Source organism: Carcharhinus amblyrhynchos, chromosome 33 (genome assembly GCF_965287045.1).
Source record: "Carcharhinus amblyrhynchos chromosome 33, sCarAmb.v2.hapA, whole genome shotgun sequence".
NCBI lineage: Eukaryota > Metazoa > Chordata > Chondrichthyes > Carcharhiniformes > Carcharhinidae > Carcharhinus > Carcharhinus amblyrhynchos.
The window spans coordinates 13,065,345-13,092,791 of record NC_137356.1 but is presented as its reverse complement, the minus strand read 5'-3'; the positions used below and the strand labels follow the sequence as shown (position 1 = coordinate 13,092,791).

The following is a 27,447-nucleotide window of genomic DNA, read 5'->3' as shown; positions in this document are numbered from 1 at the left end:
CCCTATCCCAGTAACCCCACACATTCACCAAGGATAATCCATCCAACCTACATACTATGGGGCAATTCAGCATGGCCAACCCACCAACCTTCACATCTTTGAGCGTGGGAGGAAACCGAAGCACCGGGAGGAAATCCATGCAGGCACGGAGAAAACATACAAACTCCACACAGGCAGTCACCCAAAGCTGGAATCAAACCCGGGTCCCTGGAGCTGTGAGGCAGCAGTGCTAACCACTATGTCGCCCATTAATCACAAGTCCCTTTAAGACTTGACATGAGCATGATGCACCACATTCTAACAACATTTGATGGTCATGGCTAAAACCACTCTCCACAAATTCTGTCCGAAATCAAGCCAAAATTATTCCTGCCACTACAGAGAGTGGTATGAGAAATAATAAGGTATTCCCGAGGTACATTATGCATAATGGAGTCCATTTAATATCATGACCTTCATCAAATAGCACAACATTAAAATCTCACGAATCAATTTGACCACAATTGGAACTAGGCCAACATATAAACTCTAAAAGCAGGCCTGAGGTTGGGGATTCTGCAGTGAGTAACTCAACACCAAACTCCACAAAACCTGTCCACCATCAACAAGGCACAAGTCTGGAGTGTGATGGAATACTCCTCATTTACCTGGAAGAGTGCAGCCCCAACAACACTCAAGAAGCTCAACACCTTCCAGGACAAAGCAGCCCACTTAATCAGGAATCACCCACCACCTTAAACATTCACTCCCTCGACCAGTGGTGCACAGTAGCAGCAGTGTGTACTATCCACAAGATGCAAAAATCACCTCAGCTCCTCCAACAGTACCTCCAAATGAAGAGCCTCAGAAGAAGGTCCACCTCCACCAGCTGAGGAATAATTAGGGATATACAATAAAAGGGAATCATAAAGCACAACAGGTAACCAAACTGAATATAAGGATTCGTTATTTGCATGAAAGTAAAAATAGGAGGAAAATCAATCGCATGCAAATTGTTCACTTCTCTGATCCCTTGCTCCCTGCTTATGGCATTAATTGTTGGGAGTGGCTCGGATTCAAGTTTACCTGCAGGTCTGTGGTTGCACTGAGTTCTAGAGAAAGAGGCACAATACAATGTGTACTGAGAGTCGCTGAGTATATCAGATGCAGAGTGAGGCAACCATGAAAACCCGATGCTTTAACATAATACTGGGTAAGTAATGGCAACCGCATCATTTGTAGCATATTGGCAGGGCAGAGCTCAATCCAACAAACTAAAGGTTAAGCTGAATTTTTCCAATGGTTTAATTGAGAAGTCTGAAACAGTAGAAGCTGGACTTCGATTGAAGAGAAGTTTTTGGGGGGAATCCTGGCCACTATTTTTAAACCTCTAGTTCTAGCTTCCACTCTAATACTCCTCCGGGTCTTAAAGGTTTTGATTAAGTTGCCTCTTTCTCTTCTAAACTCTAGTGGATGCAAACCTAGCCTCAACAACTTTTCCTCATAAGACAACTCACCCATTCCTAGTGTTAGTCTCACAAACCTTTTCTGAACTGCTTCCAACACATTTATAGCGTTCCTTAAATAAGGAGACCAATACTGTACATAATGCTCCAGATGTGGACTCACCAATCTCCTGTGCAACTGAAGCATAATCTTCCTGCTTTTTTAATCAATTCCCCTCAAAGTAAAAGACAGCATTCTATTTGCTTTCCTAATTAATTGTTATAACTGTATTTCCTTTTGTGATCCATGCACCAGGGTCACTCTAAATCTTAGACCTCTGCAAGCTCTCACCATTTAGATAATATGCTTTTTTATAAATTCTTCCTGCAAAATCAGAAGAATTCAGCATAGAAGGAGGCCATCTGGCCCATCTTGTCCATGCCAGCCCAGGGACACCCAGGTGCCATTTCTAATCCCACCTTCCTGCACTCAGCCCTTGAATGCTTACAGCATTTAAGATGCAGTTCCAGATACTTTTTAAAAGTGTTTACATTCTCTGTCTCCACCACCAGCCCTGCCAGCGAATTCCAGACACCCACTATCCTCTGTGTAAAATAGTTCTCCCTCATGTCCCTTCTACACCTACTGCCACTTATCTTGAATCTATGTCTCCTGGTTCCAGAATTCTCTGCTAAAGGAAACAATTTCATCCTGTCCACTCTATCTCTTCCCCTCATAATTTTGTACACTGCAATCAACTCACCTCTCAACCTTCTTTGTTCCAAGGAAAATAACCCCAACCTATCCAATCTCTCTGCAGTTTTCTAGCACTGGCAACATTCTTGTAAAATCCTCTGCTTCAAGAGCAATTACATCCTTCCTGTAATGTGGTGACCAGACCTGCAGAAAATACTCCAGATGTGGCCTCACCAGTGTTTTATACAATTCCAATATTATATCCTTACTTTTATATTCTATACCTCTGCCAGTGAGGGAGAGCATTCCATATTCCTCTTTACAATCTTGTCTACTTGAACTGCTGCTTTTAGGGACCTGAGTACTTCTGTGCCAAGGTCTCTCACTTCATCCAACTCCTCTTAGTGTATCCCCATTTTTTGTGTATTCTCTAAAACTGTTTGAACTTCCTAGCTGCACCACCTCACACTTCTCTGTGTTAAAATCCATCTGCCACTTTATCTATTTTCCATTATCATTTCCCCAGATTCACTTTCCATGGGACAAATGCTTACTTTCTTAACTCTTCTTATTAAACTTTCTATAGAAACTCTTACTATCCATTTTTATATATTAGTTCCCCTTCCCATATACTTTACTTTTTCCCTCCTTATCAATCTTTTTGTTATTCTTTGCTGTTCTTTATATTCTTTCCAATCTTCAGACCTGCCACTTGTCTAAAGAGTTTTTAAAGTTTAAAGCTTATTTATTAGTCACAAGGCTTACATTAACACTGCAATGAAGTTACTGTAAAATTCCCCTAGTTGACATAGTCCGGCACCTGTTCAGGTCAATGCAACAAACCAGCATGTCTTTTGAACTGTGGGAAGAAACTGGAACACCTGGAGGAAACCCACGCAGACATGGGAAGAACATGCAAACTCCACACAGACAGTGAACCAAGCTGGGAATCAAACCTGGGTCTCTGGTGCTGTGAAACAACAGTGCTAACCACTGTGCTATCATGCCGTCCACACTGTGCAATTATATGTTTTTTTCTTTAAGTTTAATACTGTCTTTAACTTTGTTGTTGATTAACCACGGGTAGTGGACCCTCCTCTTGGAATTTTTCTTTCTCATTGAAATGTCTATTCTATGCATTTTGAAATATCTTTTTAATATCCGGGGCAGCACAGTGGTTAGCACTGCTGCCTCACAGCGTCAGGGACCCAGGTTCGATTCCTGGCTTGGGACACTGTCTGTGCAGAATCTGCACATTCCACCTGTGTCTGCATGGGTTTGCTCCAGTCTCCTCCCACAGACACATTATGACTGTTCCCCACATCATGACCCACTGTCATTGATTTACCCATTTTATACTTCATCTATCCTTCAACAATATTCATGCAATACAATTTAAAACAAGTTAACCATATGTGCCTTTTCTTTCCAGCAATGTATTGCAGCCATATCTGGAATCACTTCTCAGTCACCACACAAACCTACCCTGATCACAGTGAGTCTTACAATGGTGAGTTACAGTGTTGAAGCAATGAAGCTGGTTTGGAACGGGAGACTGTGAGGATAATTGGTCTAATTGTTGAAGCTTTCTATTTTTCTTGCATTTATTAGAGTGATATTCCAGTCAACATATTCCACTTTTCAGCTCAAGTTACATTTCCAGTCTACTATGCACTCATTTCATTGTTTCCTTCTATTTGTAGCGCTGGTAGCTTTATTGGCTTAACTGTGGGAAACAGCAGTTTATTGAGCAAAGTAAATTGACTCCCACTCCAGCTATCCTAAACTTGGCATCCTTGAAATCTTTCAGATAGGGTGTTAAACCAACGTCCCACCTGCTCTCTTGGGACTACATTAAAAAACATTCCATTGTAATATTCCAAAGAAGAGCAGGTGAATTCTCCCCTGACCAATACTGATTCCCCAAGTCAACATTACGAAAACAGATGATATTTCTGGGATCTCGTTGAGTGCTCGAACACACTGTTCGAGTAGTGCAGCAGGCCGGGAAATGTTAGCGGGATTCACGCCCTTTGTCCAGTTGATCACGCATTACCCAGGCCATCTTTAAAGCAACATTTAATTTCAAATTTGAATGTTATTAGCGAGCCTGGGACAGTATCATCTGGGCTCGCTAATATTTCCCACCCCACCGGGGAAGGTTCCCACCAGTAGGGATTAAAGCTGATCCCCATCAATGGAGTGCAGGTGTGTTGGCCTCGCTGCTGGGGCAGACGCCATTGAGGCTCCCCCAGTGGTTTAGGGGCAGGAGCTGCTCCTTGGACAATGCCAGTCTGACACCCTGACACTGGGCCATGCCAAGGGATGGGGTCTGAAGGGGCAGAGCCAGGCTGGGTCGATCGGTAGTGGTGGGCGTGGGTGGGCTGGAAGACGGAGGTGGATGGAAACCGCTGCACACTCTGCACATCGATTAATGGGAAGACAGGGGGCGACTGGGGCTGGCCATGGGGGAGGTGGCGATTGGGGCTGTCCCAGAGTGGGATGTGATTGGAGGGGCGGTGTCAGGGAAACCAACAGAGGCCAGCAAGCATGGGGAAGGGTGCAAGAACCTATCTGGAGGTCGGAGAAGGGGGAGGGGGAGGGGGCACTGCACATGCGCTGCTCTCCTTTCTGAGAGGTCAGCACGTGCAAATGGCCTGATCAGTGCACTGATACCAATTTCTTGGGCAGGATTAGACCCTCCCCCTACTCACGCTTACAAACATGAATCCCCCGGCAGATTCGGTGAAGCACAGAGTGCTGAAAATTCATCTGACTAAGTGCACCCAAAAATTGGGCAGGAAAATCTCCCGTTTTCCCGCCCTAAGAACCCAACGTACTTAGTTTCCTTTCGTGGAAATCACACCCATGGTGTTAAAAGATGAGAAAATTTATCCTTGGGTTCCAAAACTGCAGCCGATTGAATGTCCTCTCACTAATTTGCTTCGTTTCTGTTCCAGATTCAAGTCTGTATCATTCTGAATCTACACAGAAAAGCAATACAGTTCAAGTAAGTTATAAATTATTCATAATTTTGTAGCCATGTTCTTAGCTGAACAACTGCAATGCTCCAGATCTGTATTGAGTTGTTGATTTCACCAAGAGCCAGCAATATTATATTGAATTGCACAAAATTACAGAATCAGGCCATTCAGCCTACACAGCCTTCACCTACTCTTCTTCATCTCAATCTAACAGCAGATCCTTCCATTTCTTTTTCCCTCATATACTTGACTCGCTTCCCCTTAACTACATTTAAGCTATTTTACTCCTGGTGGTGAGTTCCTACATTCTCACCACTTATAGGGTTGCTATGATTTGCCTCAGTGCTTCTGCAAGCTCAGGAGGGGGCAATATCAGGCACGGTTCCTGCTCTGGATTCCTAGTTGGTGATTCCTGCTATCAAATGCCTGTATATGGTGCTTAAGGACATAATTAGGTGTTTACTGAGTGTGAGATGTAAAGAATGGCGTGACATTACGTTTTTTTTTCTGTTTATATTTTGGAATCGTGTGTGTGTGTGTGTGTGTGTGTGTGTGTGTGTGTGTATAAATGATTTAATTAAATTGGGGAATGATTAATGAGACCATTAGTCTGGATGAGTTGAGGCAAAAGGAGTAAAGGTGCAAACTGATTGCCAGTAAAATGAGACATTCATGGTCCAGTGATTCATAACTGAATAGCCAGGTTTGGGAATTCGCATTAGGAGATACATTAGGGAATTGTAGTTTTCAGCTGTTATACTTCTAAAGGAAGTAAAAGACTTTTACAGCTTGCAAAGGTTTCGTAAGTAAACAAGAAAAGGTTATTCAATTTTATTTGACCCCAAAGTGGGGGCCAAAGGAAACATGAGCGCTTTTTATATTTTGGAAAGATTTGAGTTCAAAGAAGTGCTGAAAACAATGGAATCATAGATGAAAGTAAAAGAGATATTTAAGGTGAGATGCTGAGGGGATTAGTTGTTGGATCTTTCAGGAAGATCTGTGTCTGAGAGTTGCTTGGATTTCCACAGCAGAATGGAACAGAGTTTGAGAAGCCATGTGGTATATTTTATTAAAGTGACAGCAGCGTTGCCTTGAGCCAAAATACTGGATTTTTATTTTTAAACATCTATAAGGGAATGCTAGCCAAGAATTGTTAACCGAATAGGGAGTCTTTGGGGGACCTATTTTGTAAGACAAATTTTAACTGTGTAACTGTAATCTTGTGTGCTTAAGTTTTCTTTTCTTCTTGTTAAACATTTCATTTTTAATTGCAAACATCCCAAAAGTGTTACGGTACTTCTTGCTGCTGAGATCAGTATGTTTCCTTCTCATTTTCAGAACACAGAAAAAAAGGTATGGCCCGTAAGCAAAGTTTCCTTCTGCAATTTGCTTTGCCCTGCAATTAACATCCATTATTGTCAAAACAATAGTTAATGACTGGGTTAGTGGAGACCTAGGGAAATAGATTCTAAAATGAGTCAATGACTTGGGTTTTGCAGTCAGTGGTGAAGTAAGTCTGCCATTGACCTTGCAGTCACAAAACTCAAGCAGTCTTTGTGGTTCAGTTTTCCACTTTCCTGACGGCAGTTTCAATCTGGTGCCAAATGAAAGGGACCTTTTGAAGTGCAGAGGCAGTAATGTCACTGAGCAGTCTAAGCAATCAATCACATTGAAGTACTGTCACAGACAGCAATGTGGACATTAAACCAATGAGAATTTAAATTTGTTATTAATAAATAAATTAATAAATAGATGATAAAATATAAATAATAATAAATATAAAGAAGACAAGATATGAAGCAGTACAAGAGATTCCACATGTTGAGGCCATTCTTGAGAGGAAAGAGTTTGTTTTGCTAGCGAGTCAGCTAAGAAAATAGAACATAGAACCCTACAGTGCAGAAAGAGGCCCTTCGGCCCATTGAGTCTGCACCAACCACAATCCCACTCAGGCCCTACCCCAATATACCTACATATTTTACCCGCTAATCCCTCTGACCTAAGCATCCTAGTATACTAAGGGGCAACTTTAGCATGGCCAATCAACCTAACCCGCACATCTTTGGACTGTGGGAGGAAACTGGAGCACCCAGAGGAAACCCACACAGATACGAGGAGAATGTGCAAACTCCACACAGACAGTGACCCTAGCCGGGAATCAAACCCAGGTCCCTGGACCTGTGAAGCAGCAGTGCTAACCACTGTGCTACTGTGCTGCCCAGCTGGTTTTTTAATTATTCATTCACAAGACATGGGCGTTGCTGGCTGGCAGCATTTATTGCCCATCACTAGTTGCCCTTGGAGGGCAGTTGAGAGTTAACACATTGCTGTGGCTCTGGAGTCACATGTAGGAAGACCGGGTAAGAACAGCAGATTTCCTTCCCTAAAGGATAATTAGTGAACCAGATGCATTTTTCTCAACAATCGACAATAGGCATCAGTAGATTCTGAGTTCCAGAAATTTTTTATTGAATTCAAATTCCACCATCTGCCGTGGTGGAATTCGAACCTGGGTTCCAGAATATTAGCTGAGTTTCTGGATTCATAGTCTGGTAATATTACTAGACCATCGCCTCCTGCTTATCTGCGTGCCTGTGTGTATTCCTTGAATCTGTGACTGAAATTCACTCATTGCACACCAGGTTGATTAAGTCTCTGTCAGAATCCCTGGCAAAATTGGTAAGTCAGGCAGCAGCAGTGTGGGTAACGTGTTAAGGAATGAAAAGGATGCATAGAAGTACAGGGATCACTGGGTGATCTGTCAGCACAAAGAATCAACCTGGACAACAGTGACACAAACTCAGGAGTGAGAATTCCATCCTCAATTGAATAAAGAGTGGTTGTTGCGAATGTGCAATGGAAGGGGAGGGATGGTAATTTAAACAACATTTCTCCTCACCCCCTTCCTGTAATCAGAAAAGTGTTTTGCTTCCATTATAAGGAATTTCCCAACCCTCAGTGTTGGCATGATCTAATTTTCTAATATTAACCCCATAGCAAACTTGAAATATGACAAACTCAAAGGGATAATCTATTTGCCCTCAAATGGGGGTGAAGCAACTTTTACCTCCTTGTAACTGAAAGAAAGATAGAGAAATGAAAGACTTACAGTGCAAAGACCTTGATTCCAGTATCCAGAATCAAAATCCAATGAAGTATCCCTTCACAGAGGTTGGCAGGCTGAAGAAAAGTGCTTTATAATTCAGTTTACCTGTACAGCTGATGACATATGAGGAGATAGGTAAGCAGAAATGAATCAGAAATGGTACACGAGTTCCAGTAGAAACAGTGCAAGCGGGGCTAGGTATGCAATCTGGGCACAGTTCCCTCTTCTGTACTCTGCTTGTAAATGTTAAAATGGCAGAGATTTCAGTACCTCTACATTCTGGCTTTGACAAAAGATGTGTATCTCTTTACCTGTCCCTGAGATTGTTAAATGTTACAACCACTGAGGCTTGAAACTTGAAATATGACAAACTTAAAGGGATAGTTTATTTGCACTCAAATGGGGGTGAAGGGTAGCAGCTTTACCTCCTTTACACTATTACAATGAAAGAGGGATAGAGAAAAGAAAAATTTATGGGACAAAAGAAGTTCATGGGATCCTTTTACATAGCAGAGGGATAGGATCTGGTTGGCCTGGCCTGGCTTATGAAATACTGATCGCCTTTGTGTCATTCTCTTTGAATTTGGTCTCTGTAGTCCTCAAGGGGTCATTAATGTCTCTTCAGAGACAACGAGCTAAGAATTTCTGTGAGTCTACCATGGTAACTTTTGTTCAAGGGTTACAGACAGTTATAGCTTCAGGCATTTTGAAAGGTCCTTGTCCAGTTTTTGAAATTTTAGAGATAAGCCATGTGGAAATCTATATCTATTATAAAAATACATAGTGTGAGCCTTTGTATAGTTCTCTTGAAATTTGGTCTCTGTAGCCCACAGGCCCTTCAGAGATAATGAGGTGCAAGTTTCTGCGATGCTTCCATAGTAGCTCCTTTTGTTCAAAGGTCACTGACAGACATAACCTCAGCTAACCTAAAAATTCCTTCCCAGTTTTTAATGTTTTAAAAATTAGCCATGAATGTCATGAAAATATATAGCACCATTTCTTAGACCCCTAACAGATGGCATGATCTACCTGTCCATGATAACATGAAATAAGGATTGTCCTGATGGAAAGAGAGTTGTTTCAAAAATGTGAGAGACTGTGTGAATGGCCAGGGAGAGAATTAAGAGTTTTCCTCAGGAATTCTTGTGGCTTAGTGGGTAGTGAACGTATTTCTGAACCAGAGTTTCAGGATTCCAGTCCTACCCCAAGACTCGATGGTCAATAAATGAACATTCATGGTGTCAACCAGTAAATCTTTCTCATATTCCCAGGGCATATGGTAAGACTGGGAGATTTCCCTAGTCAGCCAGAACCATGTGGTAGTCACAGGGCAAAGGCAAACCCATGTTGAAAGACTTTACATGCCAGGTCTTCTGGGGTCTGTGGCAAACACCATCCTTGTTTTAACTATTGAGAACGAGAGAGAAGAAAGGGTTCTTTGTACTGTAGAGAATGGGAAGTTGTTCTTTTGTTGGGCCTGATTCTCCCGTTGCGACTTGCAACTTTTCTGGCGGGTCGGGTCAGGAGATGCGCATGTCGCCCATTTCGCGATTTCCTGTGAATGTTTACGCCCCGTGCGCACCTCCCAACCAGGAAAAAATGGCACTGCCGGGAGCACGCAAAAAACCTGTGGGAGTTGAGGTAAGTCATTTGAATATGTTTTACAGGTATTTTAAATGTGATTATTAGGTCCTGCACTTGCCAGGCCCAATAGTTTCTCCCACACCACAGGAGTACTTCATTCCGGCAGGATTTAGAGTAGCTCCTCACGTTCGGGGAACTAAAGGGAGACCTCGCCGGAGTGAAAGGGGGGCAATTGGGGGCCTCTCAAGGGGTCAGGCAGCAGGGTGTGGTGCCCCCTGGGTTGTGTACCCTGACAGTGCCAGCCTGTGCCCCCTAGCATTGCCCATGTGTCCATACCCAGGGGGCACCTTGGCATCACCCATCGGGAAGGGGCTATTGTGGGTGGGGCCTGGGGGCGATTGGTGGGGTTGGGGGGGCACACTGCCACTCTGCATGGGGATTGGTCTGAGCTGGAGGGAGGCCAGCGATTGGAGCAGCCTGGGGTGGGGGTGGTGGTGGTCTGCCAGGGATTGGTGGGGGAGGGCCTGCCTCCCAGAGGGAGGTCTGATCCCAGGGAGATTAGTACAGGTGCGTCTGCTGGGGTGAAGGGCTATTGCCATTGCTGGGGATGGGGGAAGGGGGGGTGTGGGCTGGACATTGGGACACTCCGGGACAGTGGGGAGGAAGGGGGTAGGGCTAATACTTGTGGGGGCCGCAATCGGGCTGTGGGGGGGTGGGCAGGGGTGCTAGAGGGGCAGCACTGCAGGGGTCCTGGTCAGTTTGGTTGCTGGCCAGCAAACGAGGAGACTGACAGATCAAGACCATTGCGCTTGCGCAGGGTTCCAGAACACTCATACTCTGGCACGAGTAGGCCTCCACCTCCCCCAGGTTTTTAATGAGATTTACGATTGTGACCACTGCATTGCAGAGTGTGGAGATCAGGCCTGAAGTTGCCCTGAAAAAACAGTGTGGAACAGTTCTCCCACCAATTCAGCACTTCTGGGAAAATCACCTTGTTGTTCAGTACTGTGTGGCGGAAAATGCAAATCACGTGATTTGGGTATGACAAGTACAGGAAAATTAGTTTGTCAGAAACAGGGTAAAACCCTATTGCAATAAAGCAGATTAGGTGCAGTGAGTGCCTGCCACTTCCTCAGCATATTTTTAAAAGGACACTTTGCAGCAGAGTACAAAGTTAATTCTTTCACCATGGAGGGATGTTCTTAAAGAAAGCCCATGGTGCCTAAGACTATATATAGGGAAGAAAGTTAACAAAACAAAAGTTGAAGTTGCTGCAAGATAGAATGAAGCGTTTTCTGCATTTTCTCACTTTAGTTCGAAAGGCTGCTGAATTGCTTTCAGTGTGCAAAGGGGCTAATATTTGCATCTGCTGATACGATCTTGAAAGTTAACAATGGGCAGCACAGTACTGCAGTGGTTAGCACTGCTGATTCACAGCTCCAGGGACCTGGGTTCAATTCCTGGCTCAGGTCACTGTCTGCGTAGAGTTTGCATATTCTCCTCATATCTGCGTGGGTTTCCTCTGGGTGCTCCAGTTTCCTCCCACAGTCCAAAGATGTGCGGGTTAGGTTGATTGGCCATGCTAGAAAATTGCCCCTTAGTGTCCTGAGGTGCATCGGTTAGAGGGATTAGTGGGTAAAATATGTAGGGATATGGGGGTAGGGCCTGGGTGGGAGCATAGTCGGTGCAGACTCGATGGGCCAAATGGCCTCTTCCTGTACTGTAGGGTTTCTATCATGATTCTAATGATGTAATATACACACAAAATCAACTGTTGCTGCTTTCTGATTTGTATTTGCAACTGATTTGGAGAAATTAACAAACTTTAACAAATTAAATTATCAAAATATGAAACTGGTTTTCAGTGTACAGCCACTAGATACAACCAGTCATGCTAACAATGTGAGTGGTCCCTAGGTGCAGAACTTCAGATTATCATGGAAGCTTTGCCATTTTCAGAAGCTATAACCATCAGTGTTTTGATAATAACGCCCGTTTTAAAATAGGGGCAGTAATTCTCTGGCCATTCAGGCTCCACAACCACTGCCAGCGAGAATGGAGAATTTGGCACTCAGCCAAATCTCCTGTTCACCACAGGGCCAGAGAATCCAAGCTGCCATCACAGTCGGGGAATCCAGCCCAGAATCTTTTAAGTCCTCCTCACAGGGCCTTGGACTGATGGCTCATCTGAAAGTCAGCACCTACAACAGTGTAGCCTTTTTTCGGAGGGTAAGCCTAGATTTTGTACTCAAGTCTCTTGGAATGAGACCTGAACCTACAACCTTCTGACTCGGATATAAGTGCCATCAGCTGAGCAATGGCTGATGGGTAGTCCAGGATAGGGAGGGGTGTCAGATTTTGTCTGAAGCACACTGTTTGAATTTTTAACAACAATCCAACAGGCAATATTGTCATTTTTGTTAGCTACCTGCCACATAATTCACTGCTTTGCTGAATCCATTGTTCCACAGGGAAGTTTGAACAAGTTGTTTTAGTCCAGTATAGTCAGCCACTGAGCCACCATACCCTTGGCATCATAGGGACGATCCATTCATCTACCAGTGTCTTTGAAGACAATGGGGGAGCATGCCATGCACACCATCCACCCACCAACTCTGCCCCCCCCCAACCACAATTAAACAGGAGATGAAGGGACTGTCATGCAGTCCATTGCCCTTGGATCTATTCAGACCTTTAAGTGGTCAAGTAATAACCACTTAAAGGCCTCATCCTGCTGCTATTATATCCATAGTGGGATGATGGCCAGGCCAGTCAGGAGGTCTGGCAGCTTTAGTTACAGGGCTGGGGTCAGACAAAGAGCTGGGATGAGGTCCTTCATTGAGGACCCCAGGCTATCAGTGATGCCTCCACTCACCCCCATTCTCCACCCGAAAACATTGAGTGGAATTTTCTGGCCACGCATTAAACATAGGTTAAAGAGATGTGTATTATCTCCTATGTTAACCTATGTTTAATGCTATCTCCACTCACATTGTCTGCACCTTTAAGAAATGATTAGTTGTAAAGGCTCACATTCTAATCAGTATTCTGTAAACTGTGTGCGCCTTTATATGCTCTGTTTGAGACCAGAACTCTCCACTCAACTGACGAAGGGGCAAATCCTGAAAGCTTGTGGGTTTAAGAACATAAGAAATAGGAGCAGGAGTAGGCCAACTAGCCCTTCGAGCCTGCCCCGCCATTCAATAAGATCATGGCTGATCTGTCATGGCTCAGTTCCACATTCCCGCCCTCTCCCCATAACCCTTAATCCCCTCTCTTATCAAAAACCCATCAACCCGCGTCTTAAAAATATTTAGCGAGGTAGCCTCCACCACTTCAACGGGCAGAGAATTCCAGAGATTCACCACCCTTTGAGTGAAGAAGTTCCTCCTCAACTCTGTTCTAAACCGCCCCCCCTTTATCTTGAGGCTGTGCCCCCTAGTCCTACTATCCTTTCTGAGCAGGAAGAGTCTCTCCACCTCTATCCTATCCATCCCATTCATCATCTTATATGTCTCAATGAGATCTCCCCTCATTCTTCTAAACTCTAACGAGTACAAGCCTAATTTATTCAGCCTCTCCTAACAAATAAACCTGCTGGACTCTAACCTGGTGTTGTGACACTTCTTATGTCCAACGCCGGCATCTCCACATCATGACTACTGTGGGAGGAAACCAGAACACCAGAGGAAACCCACGCATGGGGACATGGGGAGAACATGCAAACTCCAAACAGTCAATCAGTGCTTTGAAAAGGCAACTCATCGTAGAGGATGTGATGGTGTACTACTATTGTCACTTGGCTGGTATCCAGAGACTCAGGGAAAAGCTTGGGCAATTAAGGTTCAAATCTCATTACTGCAGATACAGGAACTTGAATTGAATCACTAATAATCTGAAATTAATGATGACCATGAAACCATCATTTATCTGGTTCATTCATGCCCTTTTAGGGAAGGAAATCTGCCATCCTTACCTGGGTCACAATTCTCTGACCTCGCCCATGGCTGGGATTCTCCAGTCCCGCTGCAATGAATGGAGATTTGGCCAAATGCCAAATTCTCTGTTCCCACTGGCAGTGGTGGCAGGGCTTATGAAGTTTGGCCATGGTCTGACTTATGTGTGACTCCAGATCCACAGCAATGTGGTTGAGTCTTGGCATTATCCCACTGGCAACGACAACAATACCCAGCCATGCCTAACCACCCAGGGGCTACATTGGCCTCCGAGCCCTCTGGCATGGGTCATCGCCTCTGGTCTCTGGTTTATGAAGACCAGTAGTGATTTCCGCCGGTGCCACATTATGTCAACAGTTGGGAACATTGCACATTCCTGGAACATTTGGCATCAAGCCAATTTTGCATGTGGAAATCTAAGTAAATGAATGGTAATCCATTTAGGCCCTCATCTGCTGGGACGACCTGGGAACACCATGAATCATTTGACACCCAGCGCAAATCCTATTTCAGGGATCTCCCGGTATTTTCCTGACTGAATTTGTGCTGGGAACAATGCAGATGGAAAATCACTCCCAGAATGTACTCTGGGTGGGGGATTTTCAATGTCCATCATCAAGGTTGGCTCAGTAGCAACTGGCCAAGCTGGTCAAATCTTAAAGAACATAGCTGCTAAACTAGGTCTGCAGCAGGTGGTGAAGGAACCAATGTGATAGTCACAGTATGAGTGACCACTGCACAGACCTCATGGAGACAAAGTCCTGTCATTACACTGAAGATGCCCTCCATAGTGTTGTGTGGGACTACCACTGGGCTAAATGGGATAATTTCAAACAAATTTAGCAACTGAAGACTGGTCAACCATGAGGCACTGTGGACTATCAGCAGAAGCAGAATTATACTAACCACAAGATGTAATCTCATGGCCTGTCAAATCCCCTAGTCTTCCTTTATCTCTAAGCCAGTTAACCAACCCTGGTTCAATGGAGAGTGCAGGAGGACATGTCAGGAGCAACATCAGGCATACCTAAAAATGAGGTATGAACTTCGTAAAGCTATGACACAGGACTACTTGCTTGCCAAACAGTATAAGCAGCAAGTGATAAAGCTAAGAGATTCCAGACCTTAGCTCAGCAATCTTTCCACATGGTGAATAGTGGTGGACAATTAAACAACTAACTGTAGAAGTGCCACAAATATTCCATCGTCAATAATAGGGGAGCCCACCACATTACTGCAAAAGACAAGGCTGAAGCATTCACAACTACCTTCAGCCAGAAGTGTCTCATGATTGATCCATCTAGGCCACACTCAGGGGACCCCAGCATCACAGATGCCAGTTTTCCTGTTGCTCCAGCAACACTCATCCAGAACCAAGCAACCCATTGGCTTGGCATGTCACCCATGATTATTCACTCCCTTCACCACCAATGCACAGTGGCAGCAATGTGTATTATCTATAGGATACACTGCAGGAAGTCACCAAGACTCCTTGCACAGCACTTCCAAATCTATGGCCTCTACCATTTAGAAGAAAAGGTCAGCAGACACATGGGAACAGGTTCCCCTCCATCTTGACTTAGAAATGTATCAGCCATGACTTCACTATGGCTGGATCAAAATCTGAGAACTCCCTCCCTAACAGCACTGAGCATGTACCTACACCACATGGACTGCAATGGTTCAAGAAAGCAGCTCACCACCAACTTCTTAAATGCAAATAGGAATGGGCAATAAATGCTGGCTTAGCCAGCAATGCCCACATCCCTTGAATGAGTAAAGAAAAAATAAATTTAGTCCCATACCCCAACTTTCTCCCTGTAATCCAGCAAATCAGCCCTCTTCAAGTGCACGCCCAATTGCCTTTTGAAATTTCCTAATGAATTTGCTTCAATCACTTTTTCAGATAGTGCGTTAACATGAGCTGGGTGATACAATTTTCTTTAGCCTCAGAACTTAAGCCCAATTTCCCATCTCACTCAAATCTTCAGATCTTGTCACACTGGGATCCAGACTGGTCATTTCAGGGAACAATTCTGTGATTTACCATAAATTTCAACTTTTAAATTCTTAAAAGTTTTACTAAAAGCAAATGGAGAGGAACCAGCATGGAATGGTGAAGGGTATACCTATATCTAAACTTAAAGTGAATCCTGACCACCCATCATGACAATAACTTAAGTGGTACCTTTTAACATCGCAGATTGACTCATGGCAAAGAGAACAGATCTTGGGACAACAGAGACCAAGTCAAAGAAGGTGCTGTTAAGGTGGTGGGTTTAAGGATATATGTGTTGGGGTGAGAGGCAGACAAAGAGCTGGAGAGAATTCCCAGGAGTTGGGCCACCAACAGTGTAGCTCTCCCTCAGTATTTCACAGCTGGAATCTATGCTAAAACATTGGCCTGGAATTTCACAACCTTCATTCTCAGAGTAAGAGTGCTACCCATTGAGCCACATTACCGATCGTTTAATTAAACACAACACCAATTGCAATGTATCTCAGTACACCTTTGACTTAATGAACTTTTTAACATTTTGTTGCAGGGTTGCCGTTCAGCATCAATACTGACAGACATTGGGGTCTTGGTATCACTGGCGTGTGTTGCTATCACACTTTTCACATTGGCGATCTGTCCAGATAAAAACCCAGTCATCTTTCTGAGTCTATTGCTGGTGGAGCTGTCTGTCCTGGCAGGATTCGATGTATTTGGGCTTGCAGTCGGAAGCAGGGTGAGATCATCAAATTTATAGACAACAGTACTTGCAGATAGACTGAACCAAGACTACAAAATGTTCAGTGCTTACATTGATGGCCAGAATCCATGAATTAGGGCTCATACAGATGCAAACATATAAAATTCAAAGGCAGGAAAATGCTTAGCTAGTCCATCAAGCCTTTCCCAACACCATTACTAATTATTTCTTTTATTCTCTTCCCTTCCAACCAGATGACCTCCTGGGGGAGTCAAGAACAAAATTCTAGGGACAGTAAAGGAAAGATACATTGAAAAAGTCCTCTCTGGACCAAGTGTGACCAACACTTATATGACATGATCTTATTGTGTGATAGTTTGCCTTGATATAAATTGGCACTACGATCTGCTCAAAATGAAACATGTTTTATCATTATATTGCAGAATCATTTTGATGACAGTAGATCGATAATAACACACACAGGTTTAATTATCTCCGACGTATGCCTCATTGTCATGATCTTCGTTTTTACAATCTGCTCCTTGGGGAAGATGCACATTGCCAACTCTCACATCCACCTGGCTCTGAACTTGTTCATCGCAAACATGCTGTTTGTTACACAGAGTGATCGAGTTTGCAACAAGGTAAGACAAACCTCCAAAGTGGAACTTTTACCCCTTATTTGAATACATTAATTGAAAGTAAAAGCCAAATCTCCAGTTTGTCTCCATTAAGCACACAAATGAAAGAATTGCATGAGAATCAATTAAACGTTCAAGAGCTAATATGCAGATAGCCTTATTTTTAAAAATGGATGGAACTCAGCCTGAGAATAAATGTATCACCTACTAACATCTAGAACCATGGATGCTGACCACACTGGACATTCAGTCCATTGCCCATTGTAGCAACTAGTGGCACCTAAACCCTAGTAATAAAACTGGACCATGAAATTATCACTGATTGTTGTAAAAACCTATCTTTCACAAAGGAAATCTACTGGCCTACATGTGACTCCAAATTCATACTAACTTGACTGTTAATATTACTTGAACAGAAAAAATCTGCAGGACATGGGTGAACAGGCAAGGGAAATTGAACTAAGTCATGATGCTCATTTGGAGAGCCAGTGCAAACACTATGGGGTGAATTTTCCCATTTCGCCGCCATGGGAATCATAGCAGGCGATGGGCAGACCACGGAAAGATCCCTCGATCACGAGTGGGATTTTCCATTTTAGAGGCGAGCGTGGCCAGAAGATCCCACCCATCAGGCCAAATGGCCTCCTTCTGTGCCGTAACATTCTGTGATTACATTCCAAAAAAAAGCCTAATTGGCTTTAAAGCATTTTGGGATGCCTGGAAGTTGGGAAAAACACCACTGAAATGCAAGTCTATATTTTTATATTAATAATCTCTGCTATATCATCTCATACTCTGTTGTAATAATCAGCCCTAGTATGCAAAGCTTCTCCTTCTAAGTAAACTTTCCCATTCCTAACATCATCCTCTAATGAAAATTAGACTGAATAATATTAGCAAAGAGACAAATAGTCCAGCAATGTGGAGCTGACATGTCAAGTTGCACCTTTGCTTGATTTTTAGATAGTGTGCGCAATCACCGCTGGGTGGTTACATTACTTCTATTTAACGGTGTTCGCCTGGATGCTTCTAGAAGCAATGCAACTCTACCTCATGTCTATTAACTTGAAGAAAATGAGGGTGACCAACTCTGCCACTGTGCAGAAATACAAGATTCCGATTTGCTACTTCTCCCCTGCTGTGATAGTGGCAATTTGTGCAGCAATACAGCCCTTTGGATATGGGTCTCCACCTGATCAGTGAGTATTGGATTAGATTTTTCTATTCCCCCATGGTTTCGTTCTGAAGATCATATGGTTTTTGTGAATTAATTCCCCCCGTTCCATTCTTTCTCCTCTCCAGAACATCATTAAGAGCCGAGTATTCTGGTCATTATTACACTTGCTGTTTGTGGGAGCTTGCTAAGCACAATGTGGCTACTGCGTTTCTTACATTAAAACAGTGCCTGCACTTCAGAAGTGTTATGTTGGCTCTGAAGCATCTTTGGGATGTCTTGAGGCTGCAGAATGTGCCCAGAAAGACTAAAGTATTTTCTTTTAAAAATTGGTCCATCAACATCAAAAGATATATCTTTGCGTGAAGAGTTTCTTGATCTTTATGTCCAAGTCACAGCTGGAAAAACCCAAGATTCTGCTATTGGCAATGTGGCCTAAAGCCTTGAACCCTCCCCAAAGAGCCCCCCCGGTGGCTTATCAGCTAAATGCACCAAATTGTGCAATATTGAACCATGCAGACTGCACAGATTATATAGTCCTGATGAACTAGCTAACTCAATTCACCTGGTTTTCCTCCCAGCCCCAATGCTTTGGTCACCCTATTATGGAGAGGATATTATTAAACTAGAAAGAATGCAGAGAAGATTTACTAGGATTCTACTGGGACTTGATGGTTTGGGTTATAAGGAGGGTCTGAAAGACTGGGATGCTTTTCCCTGGAGCATAGGAGACTTAGGGGCGATCTTATAGAGGTCTATAAAATAATGAGGGGCATAGATCAGTTAGATTGTCAACATCTTTTCCCAAAGGTAAGGGAGTCTAAAACTAGAGGGCATAGGTTTGAGGGGAGAGATGCAAAAGGGTCCAGAGGGGCAATTTTTTTCACACAGAGGATGGTGAGTGTCTGGAACAAGCTGGCAGAGGTAGTAGTAGAGGCGGGTACAATTTTGTCTTTTAAGAAGTGTTTAGACAGTTACATGGGTATAGAGAGATATGGGCCAAAAGTGGGCAATTGGGACTAGTTTAGTGATTAAAAAAGCAGGCAGCTTGGACAAATGGGGCCAAAGGCCCTGTTTCCATGCTGCAAACCTCTAAAAATCTATGAGTTACAGCAGTTACAACTCTGAGACTAGATAGGTTTCATTTAGCCGATAAGCCATCAGTCATGAGTTCTGGGTTTGAATATCTGTTGGAAAGAGGGATATTGTAGTATGAGGGTATATGACACAGCAAGGGTTACTGTGGGACTGGAGAATGCCCACAGTGTGATGGAAAGGATCACAATCACCTAGGTCAGTTTGAGAGCATGCAGAGACTTGTTAAAAAGTGAGCACAGCGTTAGCTCAGAGTCTGTATGGATATGTTACCAATAAACACTACTGATCAACTTTACTACCCTCTGAACCACTTACTAAGACTTACTGAACAAATCTTTACAACAGATATTGCATGAGGGTGATACCATGTTTAGCTCTGATGCTCAGATCATCAACTATTCTATTGACACTGATTATCCAGGAAATGCTTGTAAACTGACTGAGGAAGAACAATCACCTTCAGACAGTGAGGGGGAAAATTTTGGGGGGAAGGACAAGGATAGAAAACTTTGTAATCATTGAAAGGTTGAAACTAATGGATAGAACATTCTGTCCTGATGTTTTTTAATTGCATATTTATAAATCTATTTTGTTGCTGATATATCACTTTCATTAGAACCAAAGGCACTCGAATCACTGAGTTTGTGATTATTAAATGGCCGAGCATGGAAGGTGGCCATTTGGCCCACTGTGCCTGTTCTGTCACTATGCAAGAGCTAACTAATTAGTCTCATTCTCCCCACCTAACTGAATTTTGTTTCCCATTTAATTATATGTCCAAATCCCTTTTGAAAATTGGGACTGAACCTGCTTCCCCCACCCTTTGAAGCAATGCATTCCAGATCATAGATCTTTGCGAACCTGGCTATGTTTAGGGTGCCATTAAAATCTGCTTATCTTGTTCCTTTCATTACAGCTGCTGGCTAAAGGAAGAAAATCAGTGGTATTTCTCTGCCGTAGTCTTACTGATAATTCTGGTAACGCTTAATTCTATTTTTTACTACCTCGTCATTGTTCTCTCTTCAATCTTTTACTCTTTTCACAGCCCAGCTGACTGCTACTTTTTCCTAACTGCTGTGGCTCAACGAGCTGTACTTTTGACTCAGAATCCAGAAGGCCGTGGGTTCAAGTCCCACTCTAGCACTTGAGTACAAAAATCATGGCTGATACTCCAATGCTGTACTGAGGGAATACTTCAATGTTGGAATGTTTCTCAGATAGGATTTTAAACCAAAACCATCCCATATGGATGTAAAAGATGCTGAGTTCTATCTCAAAGAGGAGCAGTGGAGTTCTCTTTGGTGCCCTGGCCAATATTTATCCCTTAACCAATGCTAATAAAATAGATTTTTGGTTATTATTAAGAGACCTTGCTGCATGCAAATTGGTTGTGTTACCAAAATTGTAACAGTGCTTCCACTTCAAAAATACTTCATTGGCTGTAGAGTCCTTTTGGATGTCCTGAGGTTATGACAGGGGCTATATAAATGCAAGTCTTTCTTTCTTTCATTGTATGCTGTGAATTTCCTGTTGTGACACCATTTAGAGAGATCTTAAGGAAGTGATAATCCATTGAATTCTTATAGTGCAGAAAGAGGGCATTTGGTCAATTGAGACGGCACCAACTCTCTGAAAGAGCATCCAACCCAAGAGCTCCCCTCCACCTATCCCCGTAACCCCACATTTGCTGTGGTCAACCCACCTAACCCAGGTTAGACATCTTTGGACACTAATTGGCAATACAGCATGTCCAATCCATTTAACCTACACATCTTCGAACTGTGGGAGTAAACTGGAGCAGCCAGAGGAAATCCATGCAGGCAAGGGGAGAAGGTGCAAACTCCACACACTCATCCAAAGCTAGTGTCAAACCCAGGTTGCTGGTGCTGAGGTAGCACTGCTAACCATTGTGCTACCATGCATCCAAGAGACACTGGGTAATGCTCTGGAGAGCCAGGTTTGAATGACAGTTGTTGAGATCAGAATCCAATAAAAAGCTGGAATTAAAAGTACAATGATGACCATGAAACCATTAAAAACCAATCTGATTCACCAATGGCCTTTAGGGCAGGAAATCTGCTGTCCTGATCTGGTCTGGTCTGGTCTAGTCCACATGTGACTCCAGACCCACAGCATGTGGTTGACTCTTAAATACTCAGTTCAAGAGCAATTAGGGATGAGCAATAAATGCTGGTCCAGTCAGTGACACCCATATCCTATGAATTAATTAAAGGAAAATTATAAACAAATCCAGGGATAATAGATGTTACAGGTAATATATGTTGTAGGGTTCTGGGTAACTTTATGTTTGATATAGAGTCAATTTTGAATATAATGAAGGCATGAAGGATTTCAGCAATTATGTGAGGGATGGGGTAGTGATGAGGGCATAAAAAACCATGACAATGAAATGATTGTGAGGTGAAAAACTCAACTCAGAGTCAAAATGTTCAGAGGAGGAGACTTAAAAATAGTGGATTTTGGATGGGTTGGTGTTGAGTTGAAGGAAATTTACATCAGCTGTCAGGAAACCAATAAGACAATCTGGGGTTAGAGGAAAAGAATTTGGTGGCTTTGATACGACCATTTCTTCATAGGTGAAAGCACCCAAGAGGTAGCACATAAAATACTGGGGGAAATAAGGGTGGTCGCCGAGAACACACTCTTGCTACTAGGAGGTATTGGTGAGAATATGCTATTTCTGGTTGGGATTTGCAAATTAGCAAACCAGAGTCTTAGAATCATAGAATCCCTACAGTGCAGAAGGAGACTTTGTGACCCATCGAGCCTGCGCCGATAGCAATCCTAGCCTATCCCCAAAACCACACATATTTACCCTGATAATCCCCTTGACACTAAGGGACAAATTAGCATGGCCAACCAACCTAACCCACACATCTTTGAACATTAAGGGGCAATTAAGCATGGCCAACCAACCTAATTCGCACATCTTTAAACTGTGGGGGAAAACAAGAGCACCTGGAGGAAACCCACGCAGACACGGGAGAACACGCAAACTCCAAACAGGCAGTCACCCAAGGCCAGAATGAGAGCCGGGTCCCTGATGCTTTGAGGCAGCAGAGCTATCCATGCCACCTTAGCCATCCCAGTGACATGAGTTCAAATCCCAGTGAGGAATATAAATTCAATTGATTAAATGGAATTTAATTGGAATTTGGAATTTTAGCAACTAATAATGCTGACCATGAATCTCCCGGCTTATTGTAAAAATCTATCTGGTTCACTAATGCCCTTATAGGGGAGGAAATCTGCCGTCCTTACCCAATCTGGCCTATATGTAACTCCAGACAGTTCTCTGAAATTGCATAGCATATCACTCAGTTGTATTTTGGAAGGTGGTTCTTCTCAAGGGCAATAACTGCTGGCCACGACAGTGATCCCACAAACGAATGAATCTAAAACAAAATCTGTACCCTACTAGCTTGAGATCAAATAAAATTTCACACTAATGTCAAAATCTTTCTACAAGGCATTCTGTGTTGCTACAATTCCCATTGTATTTAAGGAATACTTCACATGTCAGGTCTCTGGCATTTACTGTATCTTCGAAAAGACGGCTGATTATGCTAAAATAAAGATTTGTCCTACAGGTCAATATGGTTCTGTTTGCTAAAACATTCTGGATATTGAATGAACAGCTTTCTAATCGCAACGCTGAAATATCAAAGATCAAAGACACCAGGTAAGTGTTGTATTGCAAGCCTATGCCGGAACATCGTCTCGAGGAGATACTGTCATTCGCTCTCTTTTCCAAAAAGTGTATCTTGGTAAAGTTAAAATTTATTTATTAGTCACAAGTAAGACTAACATTAACACTGCAATGAAGTTACTGTGAAATTTCTCTAGTCGCCACACTATGGCACCTGTTCAGGTCAATGCACCTAACCAGCACATCTTTCAGCATTATTTAATTTCAAGTTGATTTTTCTATGAAATTTTAAATGTGATGTTTAAAGTTTATTTATTAGTCATAAGTAAGGCTTACATCCACACTGCAATGAAGTTACTGAGAAAATCCTCGAGTCGCCACATTCCGGTTCCTGTTCGGGTACACAGAGGGAGAATTTAGTACGGCCAATTCACTTAACCAGCACACCTTTTGAACTGCAGGAGGAAACCAGAGCACCTGGAGGAAACCCACACAGACATAGGGAGAACATGCAAACTCCACACAAACAGTGACCCAAGCCGGAAATCGAACCCAGGTCCCTAGTGCTGTGAGACAGCAGTGATAACCACTGTGCCACCATGCCATCCCTGATATCAAACCAAACACAGAAGGAGGCCATTTGGTCTAGCATGTCTGGAGGGCAAAAGCATTACTCAATTGCCCTTTCTCCATAACCCTACAAGTTTTTTCCCCCTTTTTAATTTTGTCCAATTCCCTTTTGAAAGTTACGACTGAATCTGCTCCCACTGCCCTTTCAGCCAGTGCCTTCCAGATCATAGCAACTTGCTACGTTGCAAGACTGCCTACTCATCTCTCGCTGGCTTTTCTGGGTCAATTATGTTAGAAGTGTGTCCTGTCAGAATTTCAAGTTACTGTACAGAGAGCACAATCAATGTAATTGAAAGTTCCATCACCAGTAATAGAGTGCAAGGGCAATGGTGAACAGAATGTAACATTGAAGGAGTCAAGTGGTGGGGCTAGATTATTAGGCAGGAAAATTTGTGAGATTGAAATTGTCGATGTTTAACATTCAAACTCATAAGCTTACTTTATTTAACACATTTCTGTTGCAGGAAAGTCCTTAATAGACGTGGTTTTGCTTTCTTGCAGATTACTGACATTTAAAATCCTTCTACAGCTGTTTATCCTGGGATGTCCCTGGATTATTGGATTTTTTATAGACAGTGAAATACTGGAATATATATTCAATATACTCATATCTATCCAGGGCATCATGATTTTCCTTATCCTGTGTGTCTTTAGTCCTGAGGTACAGTAATTAAAGGTTGTGGGTATTGCATGTTTCAGTGTGATATTATGTCAAACTTACAGAATCTTGGTTAAACCACAGTTGGAGGGAGTAACGTGCACATATTACAAAATGTCACATATCATAAAGGGAACATGAAGGCACTGGAGAAACTGCAACAATTGTTCACAATTACACAATTGTGAAGTTTTTGGTCTGGCTCCATTTTCTAGAAAATAGAAGTTACGAAGGGGGTTCAAGAGGGTAGATAGAATCATAGAATCCCTGCTGTGCAGAAGGAGGCCATTTGGCCCATAAAGCCTGCACCGGCAGCAATCCCACCTAGGTCCTATCCCCATAATCCTATACCTTAAGCACTGTAGAGATGTTTCCACTTTTTTTATTCATTCATGGGACATGGACGCCGCTGGCTGGCCAGCATTTATTGCCCATCCCTAGATGCCTGAGGGTAGTTCAGCGTCAACCACATTGCTGTGGCTCTGGAGTCACATGTAGGCTAGATCAGGTAAAGGTGGCAGATTTCCTTTCCTAAGGGACATTAGTGAACCAGATGGGTTTTTCCGACCATTGACAATGGTTTCATGGTCATCAGTAGATTCTTAACTCCAGATTTTGTTTTACTGAATTCAAATTCCGCCATCTGCCATGGCGGAATTCAAACCCAAGTCCCCAGAACATTAGTTGAATTGCTGGAATAATAGTCTAGCGATAATACCACAAGGCCATCACCTCCCTTGTGGGGAGACCATAAACTAGGAGACGTAAATTTGCGCAGTTGAGGGAAAGACAACTGAGTCTGATTTTTAGTGGAGCTTTACTTTAAAGGCAACCATATTACGCCTGTCATTCAAGTGCTTGATGTTGACACTGAGTGCCTGAAACGCAAAGTGTTTCACTCTAAGCATTAACATACCTCTAACTTAAAGAGCAGGGTTGGGGGTGGGAGGGAATGGGTGTGGTGGGGGGATGGGGTTGGAACGAAAGGAAAAATTGTACAATTTCTGAATCAGAAATATACTACTCAACAGCAAAGTGGAATTTGACTAGTCAGCAATGGTAGTATCACTCTGAAAACCTTCGTGCATTTTTCTTCCACCAAAGGTGAGGCAGGAGGGCAACAAATGGTTTGCAAGAACTCTGCAGAAACCTGGCACAACCACCTCATCAGTTAGCCCTGCTACGACCATAACGGAAACCAACACGTGAGTAAGTCTGTTCAGCAGTTTCCAGCTGCGCTGGATTTGAGTAATGAGTTAAAAGTTGTGTACCCATCCATTAAAGGTTTTCCCGTAACCATAGAGTCCCCACAATGCAGAACGAGGCCATTTGGCCCATCAAGTCTGCACCAACTCTCCAAAAATGCATTTTATCCCCTACCTTTAGAAAAAGATTTACCTAGCTGATCTGTGCCCCTCATTATTTTATAGACCTCTATAAGATCACCCCTCAGCCTTCTAGATTTAGGTCCAGGTTTAGATCTACCATCCTATTCCCATACCATCCTATTTCCTTAAACTACACATTAATCATGGCTAATCCACCTAACCTACACATCTTTGGACTTAGCCTACAGTCAGGATGGTAGACTTCATCTAAAGAAGAACTAAGATACACTGCCCACATATTGCGGTCTGGTATAATGGAAGGTCCCAGAGGTGACAACAATTCCAGATGTTGAACAGGAATTCTATGATTCTATTGGCAGGCCATCTGTTGCGACCTCCATGTCTGAGAAACTAAGCAGACCAAAGATAGTCATAGTGATTTTTATTCAATTTTTCTTGCAGAAGAGAGACTCAAAATAGAGTATGAATTATTGAATGGAAATTTGCTTCAAGATTCAGCCATTTTTAATCCAAGATCAAGCAAATTATAAATTCTTCAAAGAAGATACTTTAAACGCTAATTTCTTAAATGGTCTATTGTCTCAAAACAACATCGATAGATCTAAGGTTGAATATAGAAATTAGAAGTGTGATTAATTTTTTTCATTTTCTGTAGCCATCGATTGGTCTGGAAGAGCCTGCCATGCTGTAAATCATGCTGTGGGGAGGCGGGGATTTGAAAACTGAGTTGAGATTAATTTCTAGTACTTTGCTACAATGTGTTGATGTCATAGAGTCAGAGGTTTACAGCATGGAAACAGGCTCTTCGGCCCAACTTGTCCATGCAGCCTTTTTTTAAAAACCCCTAAGCTAGTCCAATTGCCTGCATTTGGCCTTATACCCATCTTATTCATGTAACTGTATAAATGCTTTTTAAAAGATAAAATTGTACTTGCCTCTACTACTGCCTCTGACAGCTTATTCTAGATACTCACCACCCTCTGTTTGTGTGGAAAAAAATTGCCCCTCTGAACACTTTTGTATTTTTCCCCACTCACCTTAAACCTATGCCCTCTAGTTTTAAACTCCCCTACCTTTGGAACAAGATATTATCTAGCTGATCTGTGCCCCCCATTATTTTATAGACCTCTATAAGATCACCCCTCAGCCTTCTTCGCTCCAGAGGAAAAAGTTCCAGTCTATCCAGCCTCTCCTTATAACTCAAATCATCAAGTCCCGGTAGCATCCTAGTAAATCTCTTCTGCACTCTTTCTAGTCTAATAATATCCTTTCTATAATAGGATGATGTTGAGGACAAATCATCAGTGTCTCTTTATTTATAGATATATTTTTAAAAAAAGATGCTTTTTCAGGGTTCAGCAATCTGTTTCTCCACTTTGTGAGGAGCAAGGCAACAAGCTTCCAGTCATTCACACGTGGGATTCTTTGATTCCCCCCAGCAGCACACCCACTGCCAGGGGTTCCCCCATGGCGTGGGTTGGTTTCAGTGCGAATTCTCATTGACAGCAGCGGGACCAGAAGATTCCACTGCTAGTGAGCGGCATGCCATCTCCCACCACCAAGAAAAAAGCTGAGGGAAGGCTAGAAAATCTCGCTCTCTGAGAAATCATCTCAGCTCCCGACAGCATCAGAGGCAGTGTCACCAAGGAGCTGCTCAGAAAAGCTGTCAGGACTTTAACTATTGCTGTGTACCTTTCAATGGATTGATTATATTGTGTCAGTGCTGTGCCAAGTCTCTGTATTTTGCTTATGTTTCACATAAATTAGAATGTGTAGTTCA

The 27,447-nt window shown here is 42.9% G+C and overlaps 1 protein-coding gene across 2 annotated transcripts; it reads left to right on the top strand.

Annotated features, from left to right (window-relative positions):
• Window positions 1-1,103: 1,103 nt before the first annotated feature.
• On the top strand, window positions 1,104-27,447 carry LOC145361015 (adhesion G protein-coupled receptor E1-like). 2 transcript variants are annotated; one of them, XM_080216541.1, is made up of 11 exons: window positions 1,104-1,192; window positions 3,554-3,631; window positions 5,082-5,131; window positions 16,298-16,483; window positions 16,891-17,091; window positions 18,052-18,287; window positions 20,277-20,337; window positions 22,972-23,063; window positions 24,162-24,321; window positions 25,423-25,523; window positions 26,109-27,447. In XM_080216541.1, exons 1-11 carry the CDS (start codon window positions 1,144-1,146, stop codon window positions 26,131-26,133), a joined length of 1,239 nt encoding a protein of 412 aa, XP_080072667.1. In that variant the 5' UTR covers window positions 1,104-1,143; the 3' UTR covers window positions 26,134-27,447. The 2 variants fall into 2 exon arrangements, with proteins under 2 accessions (XP_080072667.1, XP_080072668.1); XM_080216542.1 differs by having other exon boundaries at window positions 25,423-25,527.

Excerpts from the sequence above, each read along its gene's own strand:
- LOC145361015 (XM_080216541.1), top strand. The coding sequence starts at position 1,144 with ATGCAGAGTGAGGCAACCATGAAAACCCGATGCTTTAACATAATACTG. Across the intron at positions 1,193-3,553 it reads ATGCTTTAACATAATACTGG|CAATGTATTGCAGCCATATC; the intron begins GTAAGTAATGGC and ends TTTTCTTTCCAG. Across the intron at positions 17,092-18,051 it reads GTGATCGAGTTTGCAACAAG|ATAGTGTGCGCAATCACCGC; the intron begins GTAAGACAAACC and ends CTTGATTTTTAG.